The 15,259-nt window shown below is 36.8% G+C and overlaps 1 protein-coding gene across 1 annotated transcript; it reads right to left on the bottom strand.

Moving 5' to 3' along the window:
• Positions 1-961: 961 nt before the first annotated feature.
• Positions 962-14,222, bottom strand: LOC137387542 (uncharacterized). The gene is made up of 9 exons (XM_068073994.1): positions 14,006-14,222; positions 8,912-9,063; positions 8,648-8,722; positions 7,438-7,989; positions 6,603-6,770; positions 4,090-4,239; positions 3,095-3,185; positions 2,200-2,359; positions 962-1,523 (listed from the first exon to the last, which is right to left on the bottom strand). The coding sequence occupies exons 1-9, from the start codon at positions 14,118-14,120 to the stop codon at positions 1,121-1,123; spliced, it is 1,866 nt and encodes a 621-aa protein (XP_067930095.1). The 5' UTR covers positions 14,121-14,222; the 3' UTR covers positions 962-1,120.
• Between the last annotated feature and the right edge of the window lie 1,037 nt (positions 14,223-15,259).

Below are 15,259 nucleotides of genomic sequence, written 5' to 3'. Positions count from 1 at the left end.
TAAATTCGTATGTTGGTACTTCCTACAAGGGCTCACCCCAAAGATTAGCCTCGCTACCAAAGCTAACACTCAAGTCATGTGACCTTCTGTTAGCAGTCAAGGCAGATATTAGCTGTTACATTACTTTTATCTCTGATGAATTATCAGATTATCTAAAGATTTATTATCTAAAGATTCAAAGCCCTACTATCGGGCATTTTTAGTATCAAGATATTTTTGGTTTAGAATCTGGTTTAGAATGACTGGAGTTACGATGCTGTCAAGATCTGATAACTTTCAGCTGGAGACTAGTATGCTGGAGTAAAATACTGATCACTCTTTGATCTATTTCTCTAAGAATCTATCATTTTGGCAAATCATTGGAACCTAAGCTAGGTGGTCTTCAGATTACAACTTTTGATACTTGATATTAAATAAAATTAAATGACTGTTTTGATGACAGCTAATTTCCACTCAAATGTGATTTGTAAATATGATCATAAATCTGGAACTGAGCAAATCAATATTTTTAAATATGAGCGATGGTACAAAACTTACTAATAATATTGTTGAGAATATGAGTAATAATTCCCTGGAACATTAAAAAAAAAACTTTCTCTCATATTAGACTACCCGCCTGTCCAAAATCTGTACACAATAGTCTACTTATATTATGATAATCCCAGTTCAGTATCAAATACAACCACCAACATGATAGGTGTTCATCAAATCCTGTCAATTTGTTTTGGGGCAAATATCGATATAGTTTAGTTTTACGAGCCGAGGATTCAAATTCACGTCTGTAATGCTGTCAGTAAAATGTTTGTATAAAATGCAAGTTGAATTGCACACTTGGAGATAAAATCAAATGAATTAGAGACCTTGATAAGCTAACAAAAACTAAGTGATTTGAAAATCTACAACAGGGAATCTGCATGAAGAGTTAAGACTTTAGCAAACAATAAGGAAAGATTGGTGTATGTGCAATGATACTGTAATATATTAATGAATTAAACTCCAAGACTGTACATAATAGCCAAATCTCTTCTGTAGACGGTACAAAGTTCAGTGACATTTTTATATTTCATATTAGCGTGTTACGCAGCATACTAAAAAAAGACAATCTTGATTACTCCAACAATCATAGCACAGTCTCTGATGCCAATCTGCCCTCACAGTAGCTACAGTGCTGGCCTAGCAAACTCCTCAAAAAGGTGGGAACATCATCGAGGCTAGCTGTGGGAGCCTCACATTGTGTGCATCTGGCCACATCGGGACACTGTATGGCTACCATAGTATTGGAGCAGACACTGAATATGTGCCCGTTCGGGCATCTGTACTGCAAGCTATCTGATATTTCAAGGACCTCATCACATATCTGACACATAGTTTGCAGCGTAGATGACTCGGCCCCTTCAGCAGAGAGGTTTGAGAGGAGTTGCTCCCACATAGTTATATAGGACAGTAAGTCAGACTGACCAGGTGCAGACAACTTCATGCAGGCAATGCTGAGCCTCAGTTTAAGACGAGAGAAGACTTTCACCCTGAAAAAGGACTTTGTGTATACGATCACACTTGAACACACCAGCATCTGGATGTCTAAATTGATGTCTAAAGTGTACCTACCTAAGCAGTTACTATACCTATCCACCTCTTGCTTAATTACGTTGTACAGTAGACCAACTTCCCAACAGGAAATAGATTGTTTAAAACAACTGATATCATGCAGTATCGAAAGTTCCCAGATCAATTTCAAAAATTCTTGCTACGTTTATATTTTGCCAAATGATCATGTTTATTTGTGCATAGTACAACACGAACCGAGTGACAGGTTAGTGACAGGTGAGTGACAGGTTAGTGACAGGTGAGTGACAGGTTAGTGACAGGTGAGTGACAGGTTAGTGACAGGTGAGTGACAGGTTAGTGACAGGTGAGTGACAGGTTACAGCACATAAGTGAATATAAGTAAGCATATTAGTAACGTTGATGCAAAACCCGTAAACAGGAAGTAGCAGTATGTGTCGGCAATTGCTAACTACGATGTTCAAATTAAAAATCTTAGGAAATTTGTAAGGGTCAATATTAGTCTTCCGTAAAATATATCCATGCATTGCATTGAGTTAGTAGCAAGAGACCTTTTAATGACTATCATAAAGAGATGCAACGCTAATGCTAACAAACAAATAGATATACAAGTATATGATGTTCTGCTGCTGGTACCTCTGCATCGGCTCTGGGTCATCAGTGGGGTGTTTTTTATCCAACCGACAATGGAGTACTACGTAGAGCACCCTTAACTGAGAGAGGGTCAGTGGAACCCACTTTTGTGGATCATCAACCACCTGCATAAGCCAGTCAGGAAGAGAGCTAATATGGTGACCTGTAAACGGCAAAGCAATTGACAAAACGAAAAGTAAATAGTGCTAAAATGAAATGGAGAAGCTACTTTTATGCCAGTAAGTTTTATCAAACTAGCAGATGGAACAGAATAAAATGAATAGGGATCTTTAGCCTCACAACATTCACTAACCAACTATGGAAGGCAATAGGGGCCTCCCAGTATGCTCTGATGTACAGAAAACAAAAGCAATGAGAGCACAACTCCCATTCATTGCTGCAGAGCCGATTGCTAAGTTTCCATACAGTAATAGTGTAGCGAAACATCCCCATATGGCACAGCAATGTCCCCGTGGAAACAGCCGTGTCGCTCCCATTCTCTCCCGATCCAGTGTCGTTGTTTGGAAGCAAACACCCGTGCGATGCCCCATCTTTGTGCCATGGAAACTGCCTTAGCGACCAATGGCATCACACTTGTGCGATTGTATAAGTCTTGCTTTCCTGTTGCTTTATATGCAGACATATGTCTTTATACATGGCGCCACATAACCATCACTCTACTATAATAAAACATTGAAACATGATCTGCTTGTCGGCTTGGTGTAGGACTTCAGCATTGACTCATCCAGCCGTCGCTACACTATCGCTGTATGGAGACTTAGTAACTGACTGGTGCAAACTAACTGCGAAGTAAGTAAAACATCACATACCGACACGACACCGACACGAGCAAAGGAAGATAATACTCCTTATGAGGAAATTATAGAATCACTCTCACCAATCATGAGGAAGGAATCCCAGCTGATAGAGCCTGATGTCCATATCTCCTTTGCATAGCTTTCAATATCTTGCAGTTCATATAGCCTCAGCTGTCAGACAGAATCAGCATGAAAATTGCTACTATTTTGGTTACGCTCTTTTCATAATTGAACTTTGCGATCAAAATAATGTACTACAATGGGCCCTCGCCATACGATACTAATTCGTTCCAGTGTTAGCATCGTAAGGCAAAAATGTTATATAGAAGGTATAGAAACCCGTTGTACCTCTAATACAAACACGCCCTAATCAAAATATCAAAATTTTACATACGTATACTGCACATATTAAAAATTAGTAACAAAATAGTATATTAACCATAGTAACTATAGTTACCTACAATAACTTTAGTGTATTTAGTGGTTATGATATGGAAAAAATGTAACGTTACAATGTACTATATGCAGTACGTACCGTAGGGAGTTCTTACCGACAAACATATGACAAACTTTGAATTTAACTCAAATGAATTTAGCTGACTAAACACACACTTATAGCTAAGTTTTAGTATGTATTTTACTAAACTAATCTTTAACTTTGTCATCATCTAAAATTTTATCACCTATCTGTTTCCGGTTTTGATTTCACAATAACTTATAACGAATAACGCTGAACAGAGAGGGAGAGAGAAAGCATCGTACAATTTTCAGGCATTGTGAGAGGGATTTCGACGAACATCATATTGGCAGCTTCCTTGTTCTGATGTATTCAGCGAACTGACTGACAAATTTGAATTGCGAGCGAAATTTTTGTTGATATCGTATGGCCAAAAAAAGTCAAATGACAGAGAGGGCATAGCATTGTATGTACATCATAAGGCAAAAAAACTGTATAGCAGGGATATCGTAATAAGAGGGCGCCCTGTATTTGCTTAAATGAATGAAATCAAGTATGCTAATACGAATATAAAAACACTGTTCTTGTATGTGATCAATAGGTTATAGAATAACATACCATGAGAGGCTTCGGATGTACATAAAAATCAGAGAAGACAGGCTCAGTCACAGTGAATAGAAACACTCCTTTAGGACTAAGGCTAACTCCATGCGACGTCCACTGACCTTGTTCAGTTATTGCATGAATTGTCTCTCCTGTTTCTCTTCTCTACATCATACATGGGTCGAAAGAGCCAAAAGTATAATAAGGAGCCCATGTCTCCACCAGTTGGATTTGACTCCACTATGTTTCGACAAATCCAACAACTCTTTTAATTCGTGGATAATGAAACTTCAATAAGCTCCCAAAAAGATTCTCATTGAGGACTAGGGTAGATGAAATATCAGTTTAAAAATGTTTTTTTCAAGTCAATTGTTAAATTTTTGGAAGTATACTGTGGATTTAGAGTTTTCTCTATGACTTATATGGTGTCAAATAGCATTTAAGTAATAACTCTAGTTTGCTCTATGGCGATATGTTAAATAAAATATAGACACAGTTAATAAATCTATAGTTTGCTCTATGGTTATATGATGTTAGATATCATATAATAGATCTATAGTTTGCTCTAAGGCTACAGTGCACCCTCTGGATATGATTTGGATCATTTGAGGGTTGCCATGATATGGTGAAAAAATCGTACGTAGGAGTATAAGAAACCATAGTAATTATACAATGTAAACACCCCCTAGTAAAAAACATCATAATTTCATATAAGTGCTGTACATATTCAAAACTAGTAACAAAATAGTATGTTAACTTTAGTAACTATAGTTACCTACATGAACTTCCTTGTATTTAATGGTTATGATCAGAAATAAAATGTAACACTATAATGTACTGTAGAGAGTTGTTGCTTTCCAGACAGACGCACATATAACACAAACTTTGAATTCATATTAAATAAGTTTAGCTTACTAAACACACACACTTAAAGTTAAGCTTTAGTATGTATTTCTAATTATTTTACTGAATTTCAACTTTTTATCATTAATATGTTATCACTCATCAGCTTCGGTCTTTGCTTTCACTATAATTTTTAGTGGCACGGTTTAAAACTTTTTCAACCTAATTCGGCAAGAAAGCCCTAACGATGCTTTTTCGTAGCTTTTTATTAGCAGGTAAAGAGAAGTCGTCCAACCTTTTGTTAAAAGAGATCGCAACTCCAACTTTGCTACTGGTTTTAAATGTTGACTTGCAAAAAAATTTACATTACAGTTATTTGGTAGCAAAAGATTCACCATGTCTTACTCTGCAGTGTTGTAGGTCCAACATGTGTAAAAATGTGATTACAAGCTCTTAAAAGCTCAAAAACGAACAGTTGATCACAGCTATCACGAGAATGGCTGTAGATTAGAATCCCTCTCAATGCAACAATCCCTCTCACACGATGTGCTTCTGTTTACAGTTTCATGCAACCTCACTTGTCGAAATATTTTCACAAATATACTTCACGCATTCAACAGAACCATGTTTATTGTCCTTATAAGTCTATTTCATTATCATTGTAATGCTGTCAATTTGAGCACTGATATCTCAAAACCTAGCCTAAAAATCAGTTTAATTTTCTAATCTTAGCTCGAGGGGATGCATTTCATTCTCTGATAAACAAGAGGAGCCTGTTGGTAACCTGTGATGGTCCAAAAACGCTGCAGAAATTGTTCGTGCCATTGGCAAAAAATATGGGTCACGTGACAGATTATGAGTAGATGGTTAGAACAAGCTGAAGCAAAACTGTAAAGTAGTGAGCATCTATATTTGAGAAGGGCTTCCGGTAGAACCCGAACTGTTTGTCACAAACTAATGCTACGAGACGTTTTATATTGAGCCTTTTATTGGCCTTTCGCTTCACGTAATAATATCCCGTGTCAAAGCAATAACCACATCGAGTTGAATATGTCATCAAAATAAGGAATTCCCACCTACGGCCATGTTTTTAACTGTTTGTTTTTGAGCTTTCAAGAGCTTGTGATCACATTTCCACATATTTTGCACCTACAAGACAGCAGAATAAGACGTGGTGAACCTTTTGATAGCAAATAACTGTAATGTAAATTTTGTTGCAAGTCAACATTTAGAGGGAAAGTATTACCGTTTTGAACACAAGAATTGCTGAGATGATAGAAATCGATCGTCGTGTCTGATTCAAGCGTTGTGAAAATATTTATGGGGACCAGCATTTTGACGTCTTTGTTTTTTGGCATATGTAATAAGAACACCAACTGCAAAATTTGAACTCGGGTAAAAACTTTGATAAATTCGTCAGGTGAAAATACGATTTGTATGGTGAAGTGAAAAATCATCATGTTTCATTTAGTGGTGAAAAATTTGTTTATCAGGGTAATCGTATCCTGAGGGTGCGCTGTATATGATGTTAAATACTTTGTAGTAATTAGATCTGTCATCTGCTCTATGGATGTATGTTAAATAAAATATATTTAATAGATCTAGAGTTTGCTCTATGACTGCATTGTGATAGATGAATTCCCTAGTCAACTACCTGTCATCAGGTAAAGCATGTGATGACTAACCTTGATAATGAGTCCAGCGTCAGCAGTAGCTACGTATATATGAGTATCTGTGATGACCACCTGGTTCAAATTGTACTTTGTTTCTAGTATTTGAAATGACTGCATTTTGTCTTTATTTACATTGTAGATGTAGACTTGGTTGTATTTGAAGAACAACAGTTCATCTTTCTACAAAAATAAAATGTTATTCCTCCAGAGGTAACATTCCAATGCAGCTCTCCACAGGAGGTGACGTACAAACATCTATTGTATTTACCTCTCTACAGAAAGTGACATACCAATTTACATCTCCACAGAAAGTAACATACCAACTAACTCTCCACAGAAAGTGTCATAAAAACATCTAATCAATCTCTCTACAGGAAGTAGCTGAACCTTTAATAGTGAACTATTTCTACAGGAAGTACCATGTCCACTAGTGGTAAGCATAAACTCGTCAGCAGACAGATAAAACTGTTAGTAGCCAACGAGCCTCTCGACATGAAACAGCGTTTGCTGGTAGTTTCATTGCAGATAAAGTGACATCACTCTACGTTACATTTACAACTCCAAAGCACAAAATATATTTAATAGAAATGAAATCACCTCTGTATGTACAGGAAGCAAAAATCATCTAGCAACCATTTCATCAAGTGTTTGAAGAGTGTCCCTAGCGAAGTACCAAAAGCAGAAATAAAGATAAGTGGCTGTCTGCTACAGCATAATTTGTCAGTGATGCGCAGAAACAAGTATTTACTGCTCGTACAACGAATACTACGAGCATCAGTACAGCCTGTAGAGATCAATGACTGCTGCTCCAAAAAATAACATACAAAAGAAATGTCCTGGGTCTCACCAGTTTTTGTTTTGGGAACTCCACAGCCCTGTAGTCTGCATCTAAGTCAAGTTCTTTAGTTGACAGGATATTAAACTGTGATGAGAGACTGACCAGCGCACAAGTTCCATTCTGACGACCAATGGCAAGAAATCCTGTATCATCATCGGCAGTGACCCAAGAGAGGCAGCTCATGTGAGACCCGCTGATGCCAGGCAGTACAAGATGTTGAATGACAGGTTTTGTAGAACCAGGGCCTAGCTTCAATGTCATGAGATGACCATAGTTGTTAGATACAACCATGTGAGAGTGTCTTCCCCCAGAAGTATCAGAGAAAGTTTGAGCCCATGTGAAAAGCTGGACATGTTGGCTGTGTAAATCAAATAGCTCCTTGACGTCCTCGCTGGTATTACTGAAAGGCTGAACAGGTTGTTGCTGTAGGTGGTCAGTGATACACTCAGAGATGTCTAGGCTCTGCTGCCACTCAGAGTCAACCAGAGAATAGAGAAGCAACCGTTGGGCATGGACGGCTAGTCGCTGGAAGACAGAGACTCCAGGAGGTTCCCAGCATGCCTAGTAGATATACTAATAACAAGAGTAAGGAAGCAGGTATTCAACAACTGTAACAATAGCCCAACCGCTTGTCTGCAGGCACACAAGATTAAGAACTTAATCATTGTAGAGTATTGTCTGCAGGCACACAATACTCTACAATGATTAAGCAAGGCAGATCGGTGAAGTCATAAACATTGGTAAAGGTGTGAAAGTCTACACATCTATAGTTACAGCATGAAAACCTGATTTAACAATAATATTGTCATATATTATATGACAGGTTTGGAAAGGGGGGTTTCAGTATGGTAATTTGGAATTAATAATATATGGCAGGTCGGGAGGAAAGGGTGAAAAAAATGATAGGTCTGAGTCATTAATATATGGCAGGTCCGGGAGGAAGGAGTGACAATATGGTAGGCATGAAAACAGAGGCTATGGTTGTCTAGGAACGAATTAAATTGAACACGTTTTATCATACCACCGATGACCATTTTCCACAACTTAACCCATAGAAAGCATGACAACCTCTCTAACTCCTGAGCGATAGATGCATAAACATACAATATTACACTATGTAATTGACAGGTATGGAGATAATGGACAGTATGGCACTCAAACTATGAAAGAAATTATATAGCCTTTCAGAGAAACCAAGGAATACAAAGGTTTACCCAACCTGTTTCACTGCGAGTATGTCTCCCATTGATTTAATAGAGGGACAGACAACTCTATCCAGCTTCATGCACTGTACCTACAGAATAGCAAATAAAAAGCTGTAACAAGTGAAGATAATCAGGCCATAACAGATGCAGATCCACGATGTCCTACCAATGTATCAACAATATACAGTATCTATAACAAGCCCTACCACACGGCATTCACTCTAAAATGCATTCACTCTTTCGATGCGTTTTCATCAACAAAAGAAAGGAGAAAGCACCTTGTCATTGTCACGTTGTATCTTTGAGATGAGGCCGCGCCTGTCCAAGAACTTTGGCTCATTTATCTCGGACGGGAGGGAAATTGAGTCACAAGTGATTGCGATACTGAGATTCTTTTGCGCAGGCAGTGTAAACTTAGCCAGTACTACACCTGCAACACGTGAATTACTGTATGCAGTCCAACTCAGACTGAACTAACAAAATACTATCAACAATCCGTCTTATTCCATAATATAGACGTGTATAGAACATCCTGTCTGTCCAATGAGTGTGAAGACTGATGAAAGATCAGATGAACCTCTATAGCCTAAGAACCTTGAAATTAGCTAGAGCCAGGGAATTTATCAGCTATGTAACTTATGCAGGCGCCTGATGCAATGGCTGTTTGACAATGGCTCCTTCAGCAACACAGTATTCTCATTCACAACGCTTCTGAGTATTGTAATCTTGCCTTTACCATAGAACTGGGATCAAAGAGTGAGTGCTTGAGTGCTGTCTTTTTATGAGGTTATCAAGAGTTTATAAAAAATTACGAAATACTAAGCAATCATGTAGATGATATTGCGTGTCAAACATAAAATTCCATAAAACCTCAATTTGAACGTCTTTGCGCTCTATTTTTCAACTCTTCCCCTATAGTGGCGGTCAAATAGAGGCTGGCATTCAAATAGAGGCTGGCGTTGTATCTTTCAAATAGTTGGTCAGAATCTTGGGAAAATAAATTCCACGCTTTCCCGAGCGAATCAAATGTTGCCTATAATTTGCACTCTTTATCGGGCAGAGCGACATTAACCATTTTAGATGCAAGAAATCAGCTAACGTACCAACCAGTCGTAGATCTGTAAATAAATAGGCATTACGAAGCCAAGAAATATCTCTACCAGTTGATATCTATTGCTTGTAATTAACATGTAATGATATAGCCTCTGCCCTGCTTTGCAATTTGCTGGAGCTCTCAATATTTATTTTATTCTAAATTGGAAAGCATATTTTTACTTTACATCTATATTTAACAATGTTGCATATAAGCTCATTGCACCCACTGATATGTTTGCTACAGTGCACACCCAAAAACAGGCTCTTTATTTGCAATAGAAGAGGAGTTTTGAGCGACAATCCATTGTAAGCGGAGTTAAGATGATCGCAAGGATGCCATCAAATAATGTGCTATAAATCTGTAAATTTATAAGTTATATAACAAGCTATCAAATGCTACAAATATATAATCAAGAACAAGTGAAAAAAGTACCATAATTATAACACATGCAAAAACAAAAATATTGGCATCATTTGCTTGACTAGTTGCGTTCTGATTGTTGCTTTAGTTTGGAACGATTTTATCTTCTTCTGGCTGTTCAATACCTTCCACTATGTCTTCTGGCCTCAACTCTTCTTCTGCACTGCTGAACTAGTCGATATTAGCGTCCAAACAATTTTTTAGCAGAGCAAAACTTTTACGCGTTGCATTTCGTACAAATAATGACAAACTTTTGGCCTAAAACTAGTAGTTCATATACAGTAGCATCATCAGGTTGAAGTATCAAGACCAAGTTAAACAGGGAACTACTACTAGCCTGATACAGTTATAATTATTCCTGTGGTGATGCTTTCAAAGTTTTTTTTAATGAAAAACAGAAAACCTTTAGAGTTGAAAAACGGACTTTGATAAGAACATAAACAACAAAAGAATTAATTGTTATGGATGTAATCAAGTCATTATTAGTAAGGATTTTATGGATGCTTTTCTACTGATCACTTGCTATTATGGATTCGTAAAGATCAATGAATGTCAAAGTGACGGTCAAATAGAGGTGGCAATCAAATAAAGGTGGCATTCAATTAGAGGTTGTAAGGCAGTAGTTATCAGCAGTGGCAAGAAAGAAACCCCAGAGTACGCGACCTTTCCTAAAGGGCAGCTGGGCGTACCCGACTTACAAAGTGACCGTTTAGCCAATGAAAAGTGACCAAGATATGTTTGACACAAAATTTTAAACAATCTAAGGGCTACAAAAAGAATTCAAAACTCCAACAAGTCCAAGACTTTTGACAATTTTTTCTCGTAGTTCTGTCAAGATGCTCTTCAGTCAAAAGTGCCTTATGACCACTACACCAAATCCCTATGTTCGAATAGGCATTTGACTGGCCTGTGAGGATTATGAAAACTTGACAAATGTATTTATTCCAAACTGGAGCCATAATTTTTTCCAAGCGACAGCAAACGATGTGGTAAATGCAGCTTTGTAAGTTCACCAGATATCAGACTTGTATAATAGCCTAACAACAACGTTAATTTTGCTTCAAGCTGATAATACAAATTTCTGAAAAACTTTTGACAACCTAAGAATGATAACATAATTCTACTCATTATTACAGGGAGTTGAGGCCTAAATATATGAAAGTAATGCTAAAACACAATCTGCCAACTCAATCTGAATTCCTGGTTGTCCACCATTTTGCTGATTATTAAACCTTGTCGCCGAACCGACAAGGTTAAATATACAGTAGATACTCCTATAATGTATACCTCCTATAACGTATATTCCAGATAATGTAAAGAATTCAGATCAAGTTTTTGCTTCGTACTACATACAAAATTCTATATAACATAAAGTGTCAAATCGGAGCAAGTTCTCAAATTTGATTTGAATGGCAACCTATCTCACTTCAATTGCGAGAAAAAACACTACTTTCAACATTTTATATACCGTATATACATGTACATTGTATATAACTTTCATGACATTCTAGTTTGTCAGGATAAATTGGCCAATCGGCAGATGTGTCGACAAAACGGATAATAGGTAGCTACGCAATTGCTCATAAATCTGTTCATAAATTCTTGAGGGCACTTGATTGGTGCAGTTGTTACAGTGTTGGTCTACCAATCTGAATGCAGAGTTGGAGTATTGCCGAAAGTTCTTTTATCTTAACCTTGATCCCTGGATACAGATAGATGACAAACGGGTAGGCACTGCTCTTTTAATAGAAAAAATACATTTTTGTTTTGCTTTATTGTAGACCTACAAAATATTTGTTATCAGTTTTTCTTTACAAAATAGACTTTGCTGTCTAAAAAAAACAAATCATTGTTAATGGACATCGAAGATGTGCGTTCCCCATCAACTTATATTGTAAAATTACCGCAATCATGGTCTATAAAACCAGTGAAACTGATCAGAAAAAGAGAAAAGTTGTCCATGCAAACCAATAATACTGCAGCTACGGTATGCAGCCCACAAATTTAAAAGATAAGTCTAGTTTTTCCTTTTGTATGGCCAAAGGGATGAGTTTGGAAAGATCTTGGAACAAATTAAGCAATTTGTATGTATTTTACTGTTGGTATAATGTAAATTCCCTATAACAAACGTTCCTGGATTATTTATATTGTAGGAGCGCGTACTGTATTGATGTAGTTTTTGTGGTGTCCATACTCTGTCTGCGTTAGCACATTGTTTCGAATACAATTTCTATTAATGACATTGCATGGAACTCAAATGATCAGATCTGAAGGTAATAAGAATAGTTGGTGATGACAAGCATTTCATGAAGGCATATTACTGGCAAGCAATGTTTATAGGAGTACATTGATACCATGTGGAATTTTTATAACAAAAATGGATTAAAGTCTCTAAACGTAAGTTTAACAAGAATAGGGGTTTTAAAGGCAAAAACAATAAATCTTCAGTTTGAGACATTGTATCTAGAATTCCTTGAAAGGAGAATCGATTCTCTTTATTTCTACCAAAATTTTCCAGGAGGACTGTTGCCATAACTTCTCTAAAGTATATAACAAAATATCATGAGACGAAAAGCAACCAAGCATGACGCCAAAGTAACTCTTTGGAAAGAAAACAGTCACCTTATCAATAACAGAAAGTTAGTAGCACCACTAGTTAGTTCACTGCATTGAACCATCTATGAGCTGTTTCAATGATTGAGATGCATTCAACAAGTTGTATGTAGTTGTATCAGTCAGTTGTAATTCAAATGCCAAAAACAGTACTGCATTCTAGATAGTTACAAAAACTCCATCTTTTCGGTCACAAAAAAATATTTATGATAAAAGGGAGCTCACTGAGTTTTATTGTTAGATTGTTATTTTACTCAACACCGGATCTCTCAACCATGAAACAAGAGAAAGAACGAGATATAGAATATGTCTTTATGCATCAATATAGGGATATCGTAAATTTCCATCTGACAATGTGTGTTTAGTATATTGTAGCTCAGTGAATCAATGAGTCAATGAGTGAATCAATGTTATTATCAGTCTTTATGGATAAGGCTAGGCACACTAATTTGGAGAAGAGAGCCGTCTAAACTGTCAAGCCATCTTTCATACTGGCTTTGGTAGTCATAAATGTGAACTGTGTTTTTCCAAACACTGGTTTATAATTTTCTCTTGAACATACATACTTCACTATCGAGATTTTGTGGTGCAATTCGAAGGTGGTGTCTAAGGGTAGGTTGTAATCACTAACTTTCTGCAGTTAGATACTGCATACTCCACTGATGGGAATCAATTCTTTTTTTTCTTTTTCTTGTTTGTTGACAACATAGCCTAACCAGTGTTCAATTTAATGGGGAGAAAATGAATGGAATTCAGATATGAGATGTTTGCTATTATTAGTCGGTTTAAATGAATGGCACATGTGTGTGCACTAAAAAGTTATGTCAGAACTATTCATATTAATAAATTTGATTGAAATGAAAGAGAATATAATTTAGCATAGTTATGGATATAGTAATAGAGAACTTGCACATTTCTAGTATGTCTATATATATTAGGCCTACATTTATTACCATTAATATCTTGCTAAACCAAATTGCAATAACACACAATACAATGTAGTAGGCAGAAAGCTATATAGCAACACTCATATCCAAACAAATTGGGGTGATTAGCTACTCCAAGGACAGCGCCTTTCACGACTCGGGGAATCCTTGTCGATTTTTGGCTAATTTGTTTTAGAAAACACGCCTCACAGCAAAAGTGCCATTACAGATGTGAACTATGAATCAATCAATTTCAAAAGTTTGACCAAATGTTGATGGCTACAACAATTCATTCAAAACGAAATCGTAGTCCTAACCTTCAGCTGTTGCCAAATGACAGAGATTCTGTGAAGACCACTCGACGATTCCACTCACTCGCACGTGTCTAGATGTTGCAATTTGAGCGATCAGTTCTGGCATGGTTGTTGACATCTTCTAACAAACCAAACTACTTTGCAAAGTCTAAAATAGATTATTCACAGCCAAGCATATTTCACATTAAATCGACGGGTGGTGCGGGAAGACGGGAAGACTTGGTTGAAGTACCTATTATACCGGTAGTAGTTTCAAAATCACACCTAGTGAAATTGAAGGAGTCGCTATTTAGTGTGGCGTCTAGATTAATCATAGAAACATAGAAACATCATAGAATCTTCAATAATGTGGTCGTGCAATAGAACCTCGTTTCCGGACTAATGCATGTAGAGTTGCGACATTTGATAAATTGGGTTTCCCAAGCGGACAACGGCTCGATATTTCCTTATTTCTAGTGTCAAATCATTCGAGAACACCGATTATGCTTTAGATTAAACTTGCTTTCATTACATATTTAAATATCTACAAAGTCAATAACCAAAAATTCAAAGTTTACCAAGAACGGCAGTCTGTAGTTTTTGTTTTATTTTGTACATCATCAAAATTTATCAGCGTATGTGCTGAGAATTTGTTGTATTTTTAATCGTGTATTTTTGAACAAATTGTTTTATGCACATGGAACAGAGCTTCAGTTTTTGTGTTTAAAGCCTTGGAATGCACTTATGTTTAGGTATGAACTTTGACCGGTGTGAGTATTTTTGCATGTAATCAGTTGTGTTCCAAATTAGTAGTGCTATGTGTGGTTTGGAAGGAATTATGTTATACACAATTAACCTTCATCTACGCATACATCAGTGTTGAATTTGCTTCGTTATTTAATTGTTTTTTTGACTATGTTTAGTGTGTGCGCTTTTGCTTAGGTTGTGTGGACTAGTTTGATTATTACTGGTTCAGACACTAGTGAAGGGGTCAAGCTATTGTGAGTAATACCAATATTTACCCGTAAAAAGACTTCTTTATTTCTATAAGTCTAACAGTTAAAATACACAACTAACAAAATTCTAACCAATAATACTCATGACAAAATGCTAGAAGCAGCCAATGAAAATTACACCCTTACGCAAACGGTTGTCCATGTTCTTTCATCCTGTTCATTGGTTCTGACACCAGCTCTCTTGAGTTAACTTGATTCCTTTCACTGTTTGCTGATTAAATCAACATACAATTATGTTGTCCGTGTCAACTTCCAAAATGTT

Source organism: Watersipora subatra, chromosome 2, assembly GCF_963576615.1.
Source record: "Watersipora subatra chromosome 2, tzWatSuba1.1, whole genome shotgun sequence".
Classification (NCBI taxonomy): Eukaryota; Metazoa; Bryozoa; class Gymnolaemata; order Cheilostomatida; family Watersiporidae; genus Watersipora; species Watersipora subatra.
This window is presented reverse-complemented; position numbering and strand designations above follow the sequence as displayed.